The sequence below is a fragment of the Nicotiana tomentosiformis genome, chromosome 5 (assembly GCF_000390325.3).
Source record: "Nicotiana tomentosiformis chromosome 5, ASM39032v3, whole genome shotgun sequence".
Lineage (NCBI taxonomy): Eukaryota > Viridiplantae > Streptophyta > Magnoliopsida > Solanales > Solanaceae > Nicotiana > Nicotiana tomentosiformis.
The window spans coordinates 10,377,168-10,393,473 of record NC_090816.1 but is presented as its reverse complement, the minus strand read 5'-3'; the positions used below and the strand labels follow the sequence as shown (position 1 = coordinate 10,393,473).

Genomic DNA, 16,306 nt, shown 5'->3' with positions numbered 1-16,306 from the left:
TATTTGTTATAAGCTTTAAATGCTTCCCTACCTTTACTTGCTACTTGTCAATATTATTCTAGTGTTAAAAATGTTAGATTCTCCCATGCTTCCATGATTGACTATTACTTGTCTTAATTGACTTACTTGCGCCCTTTAATTGTCATTTACTTGACTTGTCTTACTTCTTAATGTTAATTATGGTGAATTCTCAATTTAGGACGAGACTTCCTTTCTGGTTCTGCTCCATATCCGTTAATCGTAGAGATTTTTGTGATTCGAGTTGTTAAATTACTTGCACTCATTAATTTATTTATATTGATATGGGTGGGATCGGGTTGTGCGCGCCACAACAGGTGTAATAAGGGTGGATTGAGATGGTAAAATAAGGGTGAATTTATATTGATATGGCGTGATCGGGTTGCGTACCGCAACAAGTGAAATAAGTGTGGATTGATATGGTGAAATAAGGGTGATTAAGATATTGATTCTGACTATATGGTGGGATCGGGTTGCGCGCCGTAACATATATTTACTCATTATATATATATATATATATATATATATATATATATATATATATATATATATATATGAGGATAGTGTTGTACGGTGGGATCGGGTTACGCGCCACAACAGTTTATGTATTTCTATTCCTTAGTGTGTTATGTTGGGTTCGGTACTTTCATACGAGAATCTAAGGATTGGTATTTCTCGCATTTACTGATTTTTCTTCGAAGATTGAGTTATTTTCATGAGTTAACTTCTTTATTTCGTTTCCGTATTTTTCGTTTCTGTCATTATTTATACTACATACAGAAATATATTGTAAGTGAACCGCCTTAGCCTCGTCACTATTTCGTCGGGGTTAGGCTCTGCACTTACAGAGTACATGTGGTCGGTTGTACTCATACTATACTCTGCACTTCTTGTGCAAATTTTGGAATCGGTCCCAACGGTGGTCAGTAGATTGCTCGGGTTGGCTATCGGTGTGGAGACGTTGAGGTACAATTGCTCGGCGTTCGTAGCCCTGAAGTCTCCTCCTCCTTTATCTTAGCTGTGTATTTTTCTTTCGGACAACTTTACTTTTATTCAGACCTTTATCTGTAGTATTATAGTAGCTCGTGCACTTGTGATGCCAGATTCGGGGCTGTATAGATATTTCAGTTGTTATGTTTTTTTCTCACTTTGCTTTAGAATTTATTTAAGTTATTTCGGTTTCTTTATTATTATTTAATTTGAACTGTTAAAAATGGATAAAATGTTCTAACGTTGGCTTGCCTAGCAAGTGAAATATTAGGCATCATCACGATCACGATGGTGGAATTTCCGGGCCGTGATAGTGCACGACTACTTGGGTTAATTCTTCTTTTTTAAAGTGACTCTTAGTGAAAACATCAAGATTGTTGGGCTAGGCTCACCTTGGGACAATCCAGCCCAACCTTCTTTATTTGGGCTGGTTCCCTTTTTGTGCGTTTCCTTTCTTTGTGTGACAACAAGGTGTAAAATTTGCTATTATTGCACCTCTAACCCCAAACTAATCCCATGTGTTATGAGTTCGTCTATAGCACATGGCCGGTGTGGATGACTATTCCTTTTGAAAGGGGGCCTAATAATACTTGGATATCTTGTAGGTAATAGCTTATCTAGCTACTCTCTCCGTTCTCATTTACTTGTCACATTTCGCTTCTCGGGAGTCAACTGCAACTGCACCGGAGGAGGGAGGGTATTGGGTAGTAGCTCTAACTTATAAGGTCGTGATCTTTTCCTTTGCTGACTAAGTATAATTTATAAAATTAAAAAAATTATTTTATCTTTCTGAAGAAGGGATGCGTTGAAGCAACGATACAATGTCTTTTCGATGGGCTGTCCTTTTTTTCTTTGTGATCTGTAACTTTATAAAAAAAAAATCAGTGCACTAAGCTTTCGCTATGCGCGAGATATGAAGAACGGCCGGACCACAAAAGTTGGTTGTCGGCATGTCTTGTTTTTCTTTTCTCCTCTCTTTTCTAGAGTAGCATACCCATAGCTGGTGTGCAAGTTGCAATCATTTATCAATGGTGGATCGATACTTTGTTCATTCTTTAGGCCCTATACAGCTTTGCCCTTCTTAATTTTTTAATTGTCTTGCAAAAAGTTTCCCAAAGGAATAATACAGCAAAAGGTGGATAGTAGATTCTCCCAATTGAATAGACTAATATTTGATTTCTTCAAAGTTTAAATGAGGAAGTGTCTTTAGAATATATTTCCATAACTCTTTTAGGGAGCGGTAGTGAGACATAAAGTTATTATTCCTTCACTGTGCGTATCACTTAAAAAAGAAGAAAGCTACTGCTAATTTGTGAAAAGAAAAGAACAAATGGGCAATGGCATTAAACAAAACAAATATCTGTACAAGTTGCGTAAGCAGAGCAATGGGTGCTGAATCATGTTCTTTTCCAGTATCACTACTCTACAGAAAACACCACATTTGCACATATACATAATTGTATTATATATCTTTACACTGTGTATATCACTAAAATCATCTTGTATATTGTATATAAAAATCCAATACTCTGGCCAATCAGGGTTTAGATCTCCTTTGGATATACCTGCAAAAACAAAACAGTTGTAAAAGCAGTTAGTTTATAAAAGAGTAAATAGATAAGATTTAGCCCCCAAAATTTTGAGATCGCTAATTTTATTGAGCCGTCCTTGTAAATAGATAAAAGTAAGTGGTAATCTGAGTATGAATCTGGTGGCCAGCACATGGCTTATGATACAAAATTTTGAGCACTAGCAAATAAAATAAAATATTTTCAAAAGCAAAGATGATATGGCAACAGTTTACCTGAAACCCTGTTCTGTGGAAACTATTTGGTCCAAACAATTTCATGTGCATATGGACGGTAGATTTGTATTTAACTTTAGTCTTTCTTGTGGGAGTACTTTAATATATCTATAAAATGATCCCATCTTGCATGCTGAGACCTGCATTCATGTAATAATATGTTAGTTAAAAACCAAAAAATAAAACAAGGCCTAATACATATGTGAATAACATGTGTTTTCGGGTATAAACTTTTAGCTCTTAATCATAATTAATAAGTATGTATTCTTATCTTATACTATTTTTTTTGTTGCTCGTGATCCGAGGGTCTATCGGAAACAATATCGCTACCTTCAAGGCAGGGTAAGTCTTGCATATATACTATTGTCTTCAGACCCCACTTATAAAATTATACTGGATTTGTCGTTGTTGTATTCTTATCTTAATTTATCATTTAAGAATAGTAAATTCATATATTAACAGTAAGAACTTTTCAAATCAAATGTGACCAAGTCAAAAGGCACATAGAAGTTGCAATTGGCAAGAGGAAAGTTTTCCCTCGAGCCTCTCAAAAGCCAAGGAGTTCAGTTCTATTTTTCAAATATAACAACTCAAATTTTACATGAAGTGTCCTGATCGAGTAAACAAGTATACTAAGCAGAGGTTTTAAGTTGGATTTAATTTATATATATTGACGATGTAAAAAATACTAACTTTATAATTCAAAATGTTGTAATATGCATTTCATATTTTTTTTCCTTAATTAAAAAATTTCAGTTATTATAAACAATTGCCTTTTATTGTTGTGCAGAAGTTAAACTATGGTTTTGTAGCATTTCTAGGAGTAGAACTCGAAGCCATGCTCCTGAACTTTATGTCAACCAGGAACAAGTCAAAAATTTGCAGAAATATCACTTTTTGGGATGGTTTTAACTTTTGACCCCATGTTTGTCAAATAATCAGAATTTTAAGGTCAAAAGTTAAAAGTTTTGCCCATATGACAAGCGAGAAACAACATTTGTTAAGCTTGAAGTTCTAGTACAGGACAATCAGGAACAAAAATTCAAGACACTCCACTTGTTGTCTTCCTTTCTCAGCCTATGGACCCAAGCAACTTGCTCTAATATATGATTTTCCTAGGCCCCATCATTCAAATTGGTTGTAATATCTCAAATAAAAAATCAAAATTGGTGACTTTTTTAAAAGCTTGCTGAACTGGCCATGTGACTCTTAGCATGTAACCAAATCTTGAAATTAAAGGAATGAGATAAAGATTGACTTACAGCTTCAATATCAATTTTGTAAACAAGTAGCTTTCTTCTTTCCCTGCAGCTAATTCTATACGCCACCACTATATGTGCAACTGCCAATGCTAACGAGCATATAAAAAGTGCCATTTCCATTGCTTTAACATAGCCTCCTTTATCCAAACTTGAAGTGTTTGCAAATACATAAGAAGCTTTTAAGGAGACAAATACCAAAGATGACATTGAACATATTGTTGCAATTCCCAAGTATGGTCCTCTTGATAGCCTTGGACCATCACATAAGCTATAAACACCTACATTCAAATTCACAAAAATAACAATCTTTTCAGTTATCAATTCATAACACTTTTTACAAAATATTTGAATTTCCAAGAAAATTGTCCAATATGAGCTACCAATTCAAAGTATTTAAGACATCAGGTCAAAGGGTTAAAACACTAGGTGATTTTTTATTATCAGTGAAAGAGTAGCCCGGTGCACAAAGTATTCCGCGTTTACGCAGGGTCCGGGAAAAAACGCACTACAAAGGGGTATTATGTAGGCATCCTACTCTAATGCAAGCATCGGTAGCCGGGTTCGAACCCGTGACCTATACGTCACAAAGACACAACTTTACCGTTACTGCAAGGCTCCCATGCACCGATCACTATAACACTAATAAAACTACAAAATTATTCTGTGTGGGGGAATTGCTCAAAAAATACAAATTATCAAAATATCAAGTGTTGCTTTATAAGTATATACTTACATAAGATGATGACAGACCTAATGATGGAGATAAGAGGAATATCAATGAGTGAATATCTAAAATCATAGTTACTCAGATGGGAAGAAAGAGTTTGAATAGAAAAAGAAGATGGGGAAAGAGAAGCAGACAATAAGGCTGAAGGGAGAAGTGTATCTGCTATAACAAGAACAATAGGGGCAGAAAAAAGGAGAAGTGATATGATCATAGAAATCAAGAAAAAAAGAGTTTTGACCCATCTTAAAACTCTGATTTTTCTATCTTCTTTTAAAAACCCCATCTCTGTATTTTCTTCTGGTTTGCTTTGAATTCTAATGGGAGATTTTGGACTTGTTTTGTTGTGTTTTTTGGTGTTGAGAAATGGTGGGAAAAGGGCTTAAAAGAGGAGAATAAATTTACAGGGAAAGAGGGGCCAAGTGTTTGATTATTTGACTTGAGAAGATGAGTTGAAATTTCAGAGGCAGAAGGTATCGGTCAAATATAGGAAGCTGCCCTCTGCTTCTTGGTATTTGAGGTTGTTTCCTTTTTCTTTTTGTTTTAGGTTTCTCATCCTATTCCATATCTATTTTGGAGCTCGACTAATCCAAATTTGTGACGAATAAGATTTATTAAAATGGAGAGTGATTCTTATTAGCAGTGGCAGAGCTAGAGAAAATCGATTCTTATCAGAGCTAGAGTGCCGGAACTAGTTCGGCCTAATCCAATAGAATTGGTTCAAACATTATATTTATTTGAAAAATTATTGAATATGTACGAATTATTGATTTAAAAATTAATAACTTAAAAAGATTAGAATCGCAAACTCATAAGCTTAAAATTCTGGCTCCACGTCTACTTATTAGGATTGCTTTTCAATTTTAGAGCTTGAACTTGAAATCTCAAGTTAAAGTGAAAGAATTCTATCTTTTCTTAAGAGATTGTGTCTTAGTGGGCGTTTGAACATAGGAATTGTAAAATTTTGAAAAAAAGTGAAAAAATTATTAAGTGAAAATGATATTTGAAAATTAGAGTTGTGTTTGGACATGAATACAATTTGGACCTGTTTTTGAATAAAGTGATTTTGAAAAGAAAATTTTAAAAAATAGCTTTTTGAAGTTTTTCAAATTTTTGAAATTCAACTTTAAGTGAAATTTAAAATTTTTATGGACAAACACTGATTCCGAAAAAAGAAAGAAAGATTTTTTCGGGAAAAAATGAAAAATTTCTTATGCCAAACGGGCCCTTATTGTGTCATTGTCTGCGCAAAAAGTTTGGCTTTCTTACGTGGACTAACGGCAATTACCGAATTAACTTTCTTACCTACAATCAACTGTCTCAATAATTTAATACTCCTCTTTGTATCACGAGTATAATAGATTAAATTAGTTTTGTTTTAAACAGAAATCTCAAGTATTGCTAGTTGTTTTTGTCAGATAAAATTCATTTCAAAATATTTAATATTTAAACAACAAAAGGTTATTTATCGAGTACGTTTTTTCAGATTTACTTAATCATTCAATTAATGAAATATTAAATAAATAAGATGATTAAAGAGTAATTAATAAAGCATAATCTAGACAAATAAATCTACATTAATATTACTACATGTATCTTAAGGAATGTGCAAAAAATCTTAAGATAGACCTAGGGAGTAAATAATAGTTGAAATGTTAGTTGAATTAAAAAGTTGCGTTAAAGTTGAAATTTTGTAGTAAATGTTTTTGAATCTTTAAAATGATAAAAATTGTCTGAAAAATAGAGTAACATTAAACATTTTGAGATCAACTAAAACAAGAGAAATACATATAACTTGATATAGAAAAGTATTAGTGTACATATTTTTCTATAAATATTAGTCAATTCTGTTCAGGAGATTTTTTTAAAATAAAAAAATCATGAGTGGGGTCAGGTGATATTGAGATGAGAACTGCTACAGGTTTTGTGAAATGAATTTATTTTTTTATTCCATGTGAAATCAATTTAGAATTACAAAATTGGAGAAAAACAGAATCACACCACATCACAAAATCTTAAATAAATATAAAGACATTATTAAATCGCTTTGCCAAGATGACTTCTGATTTTTTCCATATTAATCTCTTGAAATTCTAAGCAAAATTTGATACAATTCTTTCTTGAAACTTCAGATTCTGACTTTGGGAAAAACTCAATGGACAAAAGAAATCATAATTTTAATTGTAGCATCACAAGTTTGAATCCTATTTGTTTTTCTTACCATATATTAACCCTACATAAGTTTCATTATTCCCTAGCAATTAATAATTACCCTCAGAATATCAGGTCTAAACCCACCACTCGTGAATCTGAAATTAGTTGAAAAGAAAATCATTGAAGATAGGAAATCTGTGTAATCACATGCTTTAACGTTGCCTTTTCTAACTTTCAACATTTTAATAGATGCTTTGTGAATTAGCACCAATTTTAACTTTCTTTAGGTCAAAATCAAACTTAATGATGGTTGACTAAGATATAAAGTCATAGTTATGTGAATAAGATCTTAACCGCTACTTAGTTCTAGCATGTTTGGTTTAATTTCCAAAATTTGCTTATTTTGAAGGGGAAAAATTAATTATCAAATACGTTTTTCGAAAGAATATTTTTTGAGAGTAATAATTTGTATTTGACTAATCAACTTAAAAAATATTCTTGCCAATATTAGAGTGTCAATTTGTGCTTGTCAAGATTTCAAAAAGTATTTATGGGGAGAAAGGAAGAGAAATTAAATCTTCAAGAAAGAGTTGTATTCGTTAGGAAGCGTTTTATCCCGTTTTCCCTATGTGAAACTTCTTAGTGCGAGTCGAATTTAGTCGGGTGCTATAGCCAAAACGAATCGTATTTTGGCTATTACCTTCTTCATTACTATGTTCTCATATGCAGGAATAGTCGCATTAGCTGGCTTTTATGGCAAATTCTATGCGTTCTTCGCTGCTTCGGATTGTGGGGCTTACTTCCTAGCTCTAGTGGGAATAGTGACTAACGTTATAGGTCGTTGGGCGGTCCGAGGTGCTGACCCGCAGCAAGGCAGGGCCGTCTATCGCGATGGGGATGATAAGGACTTATCCGTCCTTGAATTAAGACGTGAATGAAGCAGAAATCTCAACAAAAAGAGTTTCGGTACACCTTTCACCATAGTAGTGTCGCATAAAAACAGCTTTTTCCCTTCGCTACAGCCTACAAGCTGAGTTTCCAAAGTTGGGGAGTACAAGTCTCTCTCTCTCTCTATATATATATATATTTATTTATTTATTTATTTATGTGGGACAACTCAAATAAAATTGCATTGCAATATTCTTGTTTAATGACACAAGAAATTCTATATATGCAAAATTATAACATAATATGTGCCTTTGATTGGGGAAACTTATGTGTTTCTCACAAGTGTTGAGTCATCTAGGCAGTGCACCTGATCTAGTTCTATGAATCTTGCAGGCATGGCCAGCCGCCAATGGAAATGATGGCTAAAATTTAAACAGAAAATTGTCTTCATTCAAATCTTATGATGAATGCCGAATTGTTTAATTATTCTCTCTTAACTAGATTGATTACAAATTACAATAATGGTTATCGTCTTGGAATTTGATATCACCATGTGGTCACATGCAAATTAATCATCTTTAACCTTAGATTAATTAAAATATATATGTTTAGTCCCTTTACATAGCAAATATATTATATTTAAATTATTTTTAGAACTATATTACTTTTAAATATGGAGTAAATATATAATACATGGATAGAAATAGATTAACAGACAATAGTTTTTTTAATTTGTGAAGATTTACGACAAAAAAAAAGAAGAAAAAAGCTGCACTTTTGAATCAGTTGAGGATTAAATATGTATATCGTGAAGATTAAAATCACTGTTTAATCTACTAAAAAGGGTAGTCTGGAAAAGTATTCCCCGTTCATGCAGGGTTAGGGGAAGGACCGTATCTCAAGGGGGTGTAATGTAGGCAGCCTACCATAATACAAACACCAATGACTGATTCCACGGCTTCAACCCATAACCTATAAATCACAAGAAAACCATTTGACCGTTGCTCTAAAACTCCTCTCCCATTGTTTAATCTAGTACATTTGAATTTTGCAAGAAGAAAGATGTTTGGTACTGAAAAATATTGTTGTCAGGCTAGCTATTTGGAGGTTTATTTGGCCATGCTTATGTTTCTGCGTGGTTAGTTAAGTGCCCAAAAAACGTTACTATACTGTTCACATTGCACGAGAAATTGCTGTTGAATTAAGTAAGCTCTCACTCGTTTATTAACGTTGAAAGGAATCATATTTAAAAAGGAAATAATTGAAGAATCATATTCGAACTTCAAACTATTCTATCTACACAAAAAAATATATTTTAAAAGATATTGGTATAGTGCAAAACGAAAACCAGATAACCAAGCAAAGATAGAAAGCAAAACAAAACTTTTACGCCTTACTAAGAGAAACAACAAAGAAATTTCATTAGCTGCTGAAGGTTGAAGCGTAAGTTAAATAAGGACAGACTAGGCTTCTAGAAGGTAATTCTTCATTTGTGGGGGGGGGGGGGGGGGGTGGTGTGTGGAGAACTTTATTAATCTCATTTTTAATTATTTTAATAGAACGCAACTTGCAATTACTCCTTGAGCAAATTAGGTTGCAAATCAGATTAACACTACGAATGCATTTTATCATATCAAATAAATTTCTAACAAGAGAGCATAATTATATTGAGAGTCACATCACGATTTGAAGTTTATGAATTTTTATGAGGGTGAAAATTAATTACACCCTCCAACTTTACTCTAAAAATCAAACTCCCCCCTTAACCGTAAACAATAGTCATTCTCCCCCTCTTATCCTATCCTATGCAATATCAATTTTGCCCTTGACATTTTTAATAATTCATCTACATAATACCTTTTTATATTATATAGAATAATATTTTATTTTTTAACCTAGACATTCTACCTATAATTTAAATAATTTCTATCTTAGTATAGATTTTTACTTAAGTTCATTAACATTATAAGTAAAATAAACTTTTTATAATTATAAAATCTAACGCTAATTTTTATGATTGTTATTTAAAATATTACGTGCATTATGTATGTATGTATGTATGTGAGTGTGAACGTGCGCGTATATTTAAATTTCGCTCTCTCTTATTCTCTATCATCTATATAGATAAATGAGTTTTGATCGTTATTAATGAAATAATTTTTAAATTATAATTTAGAATGTATTTACAATATAAATAGATAATCTTTTAGAATTCTGTTATAAAATTTATCTCAATTTTTATTTTATTAATGACGATTAAAACTCATCTATCTATATAGAATTCTGTTATAAATTTATCTCTATTTTTATTAATTATTTTGTATTAGTTGCATTGAAATATATTTATAAAAATTTTACTCGCTTTTATTGTCACTTTATAAATATATATTTCTATTGATATAAATAAATAAAATTATTTTTATTCTATTTATTTATTTTAGAGAAAAGGTCCAAAATTGCCCGTCTACTATGGTATATTATTTACTTATGTCACCCGTTATACTTTTCGTCCAAATCTATCCCTACAGTTAACAAAGTTTGTAAAATTACCCCTAACCCTAACGTCCCTCCACTGTGGCAGCTGACCCCCTCAATTTTCTCCATGTCAGCTGCCAAGTCACTCAACCCAACCAAATAAAATGTCAAGGTGGAGTTCATATCACTATTTTTAATAATATCTTAGTTATTGCATTTATTAAATTAGAAAATTTTAAAAATAAATTCTCACATTTAACCTAGTTTTGGTTTTTAACTCACGTACTTCCTCTCTCCTTTAGCAATTGTCGGCGATGGCGAGATCAACCGGCAAGCTAACCTCCAGATCAGATCTGTGTATATAACTCTCTCCCTCTTTCTCCGCCATCATTTCTCTCCTATTGTATCTGCCTGCAACCTACCGAAAAACACCCACCACCACCAGAAACTAGATCTGTCCGAACATCATTGAAAGCACCTAGACCCAAAAACTCTTCGAAGAACATGATTCACCTTTCTTTCCTACCCAAATTTATATCCTAATTGAAAAAATTGAAATGCCGGTGAGCAGCACTGGCCTAAAAAAGGCAGTCGGGAAAACACGCACACACATACATAGATCTGTACAAAAATAAGAAAAAGGAGTAGAAGCAGCTCCACCACCAATATCTTGCCGGAAGTTACTTCGGCGTTTGTCGTCGTAGGTAGCAGCGTCTTGACATTTTATTTGCCAATGTTTTGCTGGTTTATTTCTTTATTAAATATGGTTGTGGTACTTGACACATTTTTTTGGCATTGTGATACTTCAGACATTTTTTGGCGTTGGTTATTCTGGCCAGAAGTCGTCCGAGGCCGATTTCGCTGGAAAATCATTCTCTGAGATATGTTTTCGTAGGCACATGTTTCTTGAGTTAAGACTTAAGAGAGGGAGAAGAAGATGAGAATATTTTAATAAGAAAAAGGGCGAGTTAATTAGTGGGACTTGCTGATTTGGCTGCTGACATGGACAAAATATTAGAGGGGTTGGGTGCCACACTGGAGAGACGTTAGGGTTAGGGGCAATTTTGCAAACTTTGTTAACGGTAGGGATAGATTTGGACGAAAAGTATGACGGGTGGCAGACGTAAATAATATACCATGGTAGAGGGGCAATTTTGGACCTTTTTCCCTTTATTTTACTATATAGCATATTACTTAACTACTATTTCTCACTCTTCTTTTTTAGTCTGAGAAATAGTTTTTCTTCTTTCTACAAGTACTTTTATTATATAAATTTTTAAAAATAAAAGAAAAATATCCTGATTTTAAAAAGTAAAAAAAAAAACAAATGTTGATATCTTAGGGTAAAATAGGTATTTAAAAAAGTCAACGGTATAAAAGGGAGGAGAATGACTATTGTTCAATGTTGATTGGGGGAGTTTGATTTTTAAAGCAAAGTTGAGGGGTGTATATAATAATAACTAAGTTTGCAGTCAAATATTCTTATTATAAATACAAGATATAAGCAAAAATTATTGGATTCACGTGAACTCATAACTTATAACTTATAGCCCTTAATTATATTGATTCATGTTGAAAAACTAATTCAAAGTTGTAGTATGAAACTTTAATTGTTTAGGATTCAGTATTTGTTAGTTTATTTAATTCATGTCTGTTTACCCAAAAAATGAGTAACAACTAAATTTGTACGCGGTTTAAAGGATACGCGACGTAATTCAATACGAATAATTAAGAATAATAGATATATGAATTAAAGACAAAATAAATGATCAAACTAATTGGAATGCAATGAACAAGCCTGATCCCGGATTGAACAATGAAACTCGTCCTCGATTGGGCCATCAGTACAAGCTCGGTTGTGAATGGAGAAAAGAACTAGTGAGTAATGCCTTGCACATTAGCTAGAAGACAAAAATAAACTTTTATTGCTTTGAATTACGTGTTATAATGTGATAGACTAAAGAAAAACTTTCTCTTTATATAGTAGGAGAATTTTAGTCCTAGTACAAATCTAAAAAAGGTAAAAAACTTATTCTTCCGGTAATTATTGATCTGTAATTGATACTGAACGGGATTTGCGCCGTAATATCTGGTTGAACGCGAATACTACGGCTCCCTATCCATCCTGCATAACCGTTCATCGCTCCCGAGGTCCAGAAGCTATACTTGGTCCGGGGAGCGTCGCTTTACTGTGTCCGATCTCAAATACATCGTTCATTCTTCCTGAGTCTCGATATGAGAGGTTCTTGGCCTCGATTGTAACCACGTCGATCCGTGCTTCCCCTTCGTTTTCTCATCGAAGAATCGAGGAAAACTTTGCCCCCGATTTTAAGCGTACATAGATAGTCCCCTCGTTTTTCGGATAGTAGATTTATTGAAGCGAAAAATTAACCCACGGTTCTTTCCTTCATATGTTACAACCGAGCCGACGAGTCAGCGAAATGTCCCATCAGTCGCGTCGTTCTGACTTCGAATATGTGTCATCCGCAGGTTGACTGTCCCCGAATGCGAAACGTCACACATTGATTATCCTTCTTCTATAAAAGCTCCGACCCCCTTTTCACCTTTTTTTCACTTTCTGATTCTAGAGCTATTTGATTTACCCTAGAATTCTCCACTTAACTCTATCCTCTTCAAATCTTCATATATTGCTTCTTAGATCTTCATATCTTCATACTTCTTCTTTAAATCTTCAAACCAGACCTTCATACCTTCAACCCCATCTTCAAATCTTCATCCTCATCTTCAAACTTTCATATTTTCCAAAATCCGATGGCAAAACCTTCCAAATATGTGCCTAAGCAAACCGTCCCTTAAACTTCCAACCCGGACACGTATGCCGAGGTAGCCATTCCCAAGGTGGTACCAGAACCTCCCGTGAAGGGTTTTGTTTCCGGGGGCTACTCCATTGAAAATGATTTCAAAGTCGAGAAGGCCTCCAGTCAACAAACCGAGGCGAGGGAGTATGGAGGTACATATGCTCCGTTACAGAAGAAATTCTGCCCACAGTTTGGGTGGACTGCAACTGGGAGGGCAAGGAGGTGGTCGCTCTCGGGCCTAACGAAGACATCACCACTCAAGTGGAGAGGTATCTGAGTTTTTACACTTACCCTTTCACGCTCGCTAGGTGGATCCTATAATCCTCGACTTCTGCAAAAGGTATGAGGTCTGCCTTGGGCAGATTCACCTGTCCTTTTGGAGGATCGTAATCCTCTTCCACCACTTTGTAAACAACACTGAAGCACCTCGGTTCACCCTCGACCACCTCTTTCGTCTCTACCGTCCCCAAATATTCCGAGGAGGGCTGATCAAGCTCATTCGTCGAGTAAGTAAAGTCCCATTCTTGAGTATCGATGAAGATCGAGATCAAGGTTGGCAGGTGTCACGACCCAATTTAGGATCATGACCGACGCTTAGGAGCAAGTGCTCCCAAGTAAGCCTCATCGGTAATTTATAGAAAATCGGACAGAGTTTCTCCTGTTTTAGGACTATCCAAAAGCAAACTTGTATCAGAAATCAACAACACAACCAACTTTTATCGACAAAACAAGTTATAATCCTCATTCGCGAAGTATTTCCAACACAATAATACTAACTTCATCTCCAAGTATACGATAGAAAAGTCTAATATGAGTCACAAGTCTATAACAATAAAAGAATATTTTTGACTCATAAAAATGACTATGCAGCGACTCTAAGAGTTTTAAGAAAGAGACTATAACAAATAAATAACAATCATTGCCCACGCGAATAAATGTGAGGCTCACCAGGAATTGTCAACTTGTGTACTCTAACTAACGGAATTCTCGCATGCGTCTACTGTTGTCTCTGTAAAAATAATAGCGGGGAGTGAGTCGCTAGCTCAGTCAGTAATAATACTTAACCACAACTGTTTTTAATTGGGGACAAGTCATAAAACATGCTAGTATATCAAACAGAAAATATCATAAGAATGCTCTTTCTAAAACGGTAAATATAATCAGTCTTTTCATGTATTTCCTGTAACAGAAATCAATTTAACAAATTGATAATAAACTTAGTAAACACTTTCTCATAGAAAGTCATTATGTTTGGGAGGTTTCAAAGAAAGGATCATGTAATCTGTATCACTGTGTGGACCCCTTCGTAAAAAGGAGTCAAATATAACTGTAAGTTCCTACTCGAGGGAAAACTGTAACTGTATGCTAGTTCTACCTTCCCACTAGCGAGGGCTATAACTGTACTCGGTAATCTATAAATACAAGGTACACCAGGTCTAACGAATCCCCCGTTAGCTACGAGATCCTTCAAAGTCTACTCCCATTTATGTTTGTCTCTATATTCCGTATATACTCGTAGGAAAATATTTTAAAACAATATAGGACATTTCAGTTCTTATCAAATCATGTAATTTCATTTTTGATAAAAGCAGGGTACCGGACCCTGATTCCCTCTTCCGACTCACGGATTACCCCGAGGATGACGAGGATGACGATCTTGAGTTCATTGCTCATGGGTCGACCATCGACGGGGGAGACCGGGAGGCAACTGGAGAAGGTGGACAACAGGTCGAGCCACCTCTAGCTCAGGAACCAGAAGGAGAATCGGTAGCCACGGCCTCCCGAGAAGCCGTTGCCGCCCTGAAGGAAGTAGTCAGTGTTATCGACATCGCGAAAACGCCATCCCACACAGATTCCATACTCGAAGAGGCTCAAGCCAATAAATAAAAATCAAACAAGACGACACGGGGCACAAATGATGCTCTCAACTTGTTCTTCGACGGCATGGACATAAGGCATTGGAAGACTATTCCAGGCTTGATCACCTGGAGGTCCCAAAAAAGGACGTGCCATCGGGGTGGGCGAGCCGAGCTCGAGTCCGAAGCTAGTGAGGCAGTACCCTACCCCGAGTGTGTATCCCGATCGTAACAAAATGATTGTCCTTACTATCCCAGTGGATGCCCGAGCGTTATCCGCCTCGGTGGGTTTGGACAACTATCTTCGGTGCCTGTGACCGAGGAGGACCAGGTGCAAATGAACGAAGTAGGCTCATTGAGCCACTTCAACGAGGCGAAATAGGAATTGAATTGGGTAAGGTGTCTACCCCTCATATTCTTTGCGAATTTTGCTTAGTTTTATCATGTTCTAACGACATTATTGCTTTTCAAGCTTCTGTGCTCCACCACGAAGGCTTCGTTGGGTCCCGAAAGGAAATTAGCCAGCTCGAGTTCGAGCTCACAGAGTAGGTCTAGAAGAAGGACATGTACACGACTCTCAACAAACAACAAGACGAGGCTCACAAGAACCTTCCAATTCTTCGAGCCGAGCTAAAAAAGGTACAGAATGAGGCCTCATCCGTGAAATGGGAGCATGCCGATCTGGTCGAGAAGGTAAGGATCTTTGAGTCTAGAAACGAGAAGCTACTTATGATGAGTAATGACAAAACTTCATAGGTCCAAGAGAAGATATACTTGATCGACCAGCTTTGGGCCGAGATGGATGAGGTCAAGACCACGGCTGGGGCGCTGAAGGGCATAATGGACCTTCCAGCTTCAGAAAAAGAGGCTACAAAAGAGAAGCTAGCATCAATCAAAGACCAGCTCCAGGAGGCAAAAGACAAGGCCGACAATTGGTCATAGCTAAATGACGAACTTTGGACAGAACTGAATTCAACCGTCACGGAACAGGATGCCCTTGGCCAAGAATATACTAAGATGAAGTCCAAAAATTGAGATAATTATTCCTCCGAAGTCGAGGAAATGTTGGCCCAGTATAAGGCATATGTGGAGATAGCTGAGTCCCGCTTAAAGAAGAAGACTGAGTATGTAACGTGGCTATCCCGGTTGAAGACCCTCGAGAAATTTTACGCCCGAGGTTTTGACTTGTCGGCCGAGATCGAAGAAGCCAAGCAGCTCGAGGCCGAGGCAAAGGAACTCTAAGAGCCTAAAGGTCCCAAAGGCTTTGAAGGTTCCGACGGTTCCGGTGCTGAGTCGAGCTCCGATAAAGATCATGC

The 16,306-nt window shown here is 35.6% G+C and overlaps 1 protein-coding gene across 1 annotated transcript; it reads right to left on the bottom strand.

Annotated features, from left to right (window-relative positions):
- Positions 1 to 2,327: 2,327 nt before the first annotated feature.
- On the bottom strand, positions 2,328 to 5,224 carry LOC104093651 (uncharacterized). Its single transcript, XM_009599431.4, has 4 exons — positions 4,808 to 5,224; positions 4,075 to 4,352; positions 2,813 to 2,952; positions 2,328 to 2,573 (listed from the first exon to the last, which is right to left on the bottom strand). Exons 1-3 carry the CDS (start codon positions 5,082 to 5,084, stop codon positions 2,854 to 2,856), a joined length of 654 nt encoding a protein of 217 aa, XP_009597726.1. The 5' UTR covers positions 5,085 to 5,224; the 3' UTR covers positions 2,328 to 2,573; positions 2,813 to 2,853.
- Positions 5,225 to 16,306: the final 11,082 nt, after the last annotated feature.

Bases quoted from the DNA above. Each gene is read 5' to 3' on its own strand.
- LOC104093651 (XM_009599431.4), bottom strand. From the start codon at position 5,084: ATGGGGTTTTTAAAAGAAGATAGAAAAATCAGAGTTTTAAGATGGGTC. The intron at 4,353-4,807 runs GTAAGTATATAC...ATTTGAATGTAG, and splicing joins TAGGTCTGTCATCATCTTAT to GTGTTTATAGCTTATGTGAT. The intron at 2,953-4,074 runs GTAAGTCAATCT...ACATGAATGCAG, and splicing joins ACAAAATTGATATTGAAGCT to GTCTCAGCATGCAAGATGGG.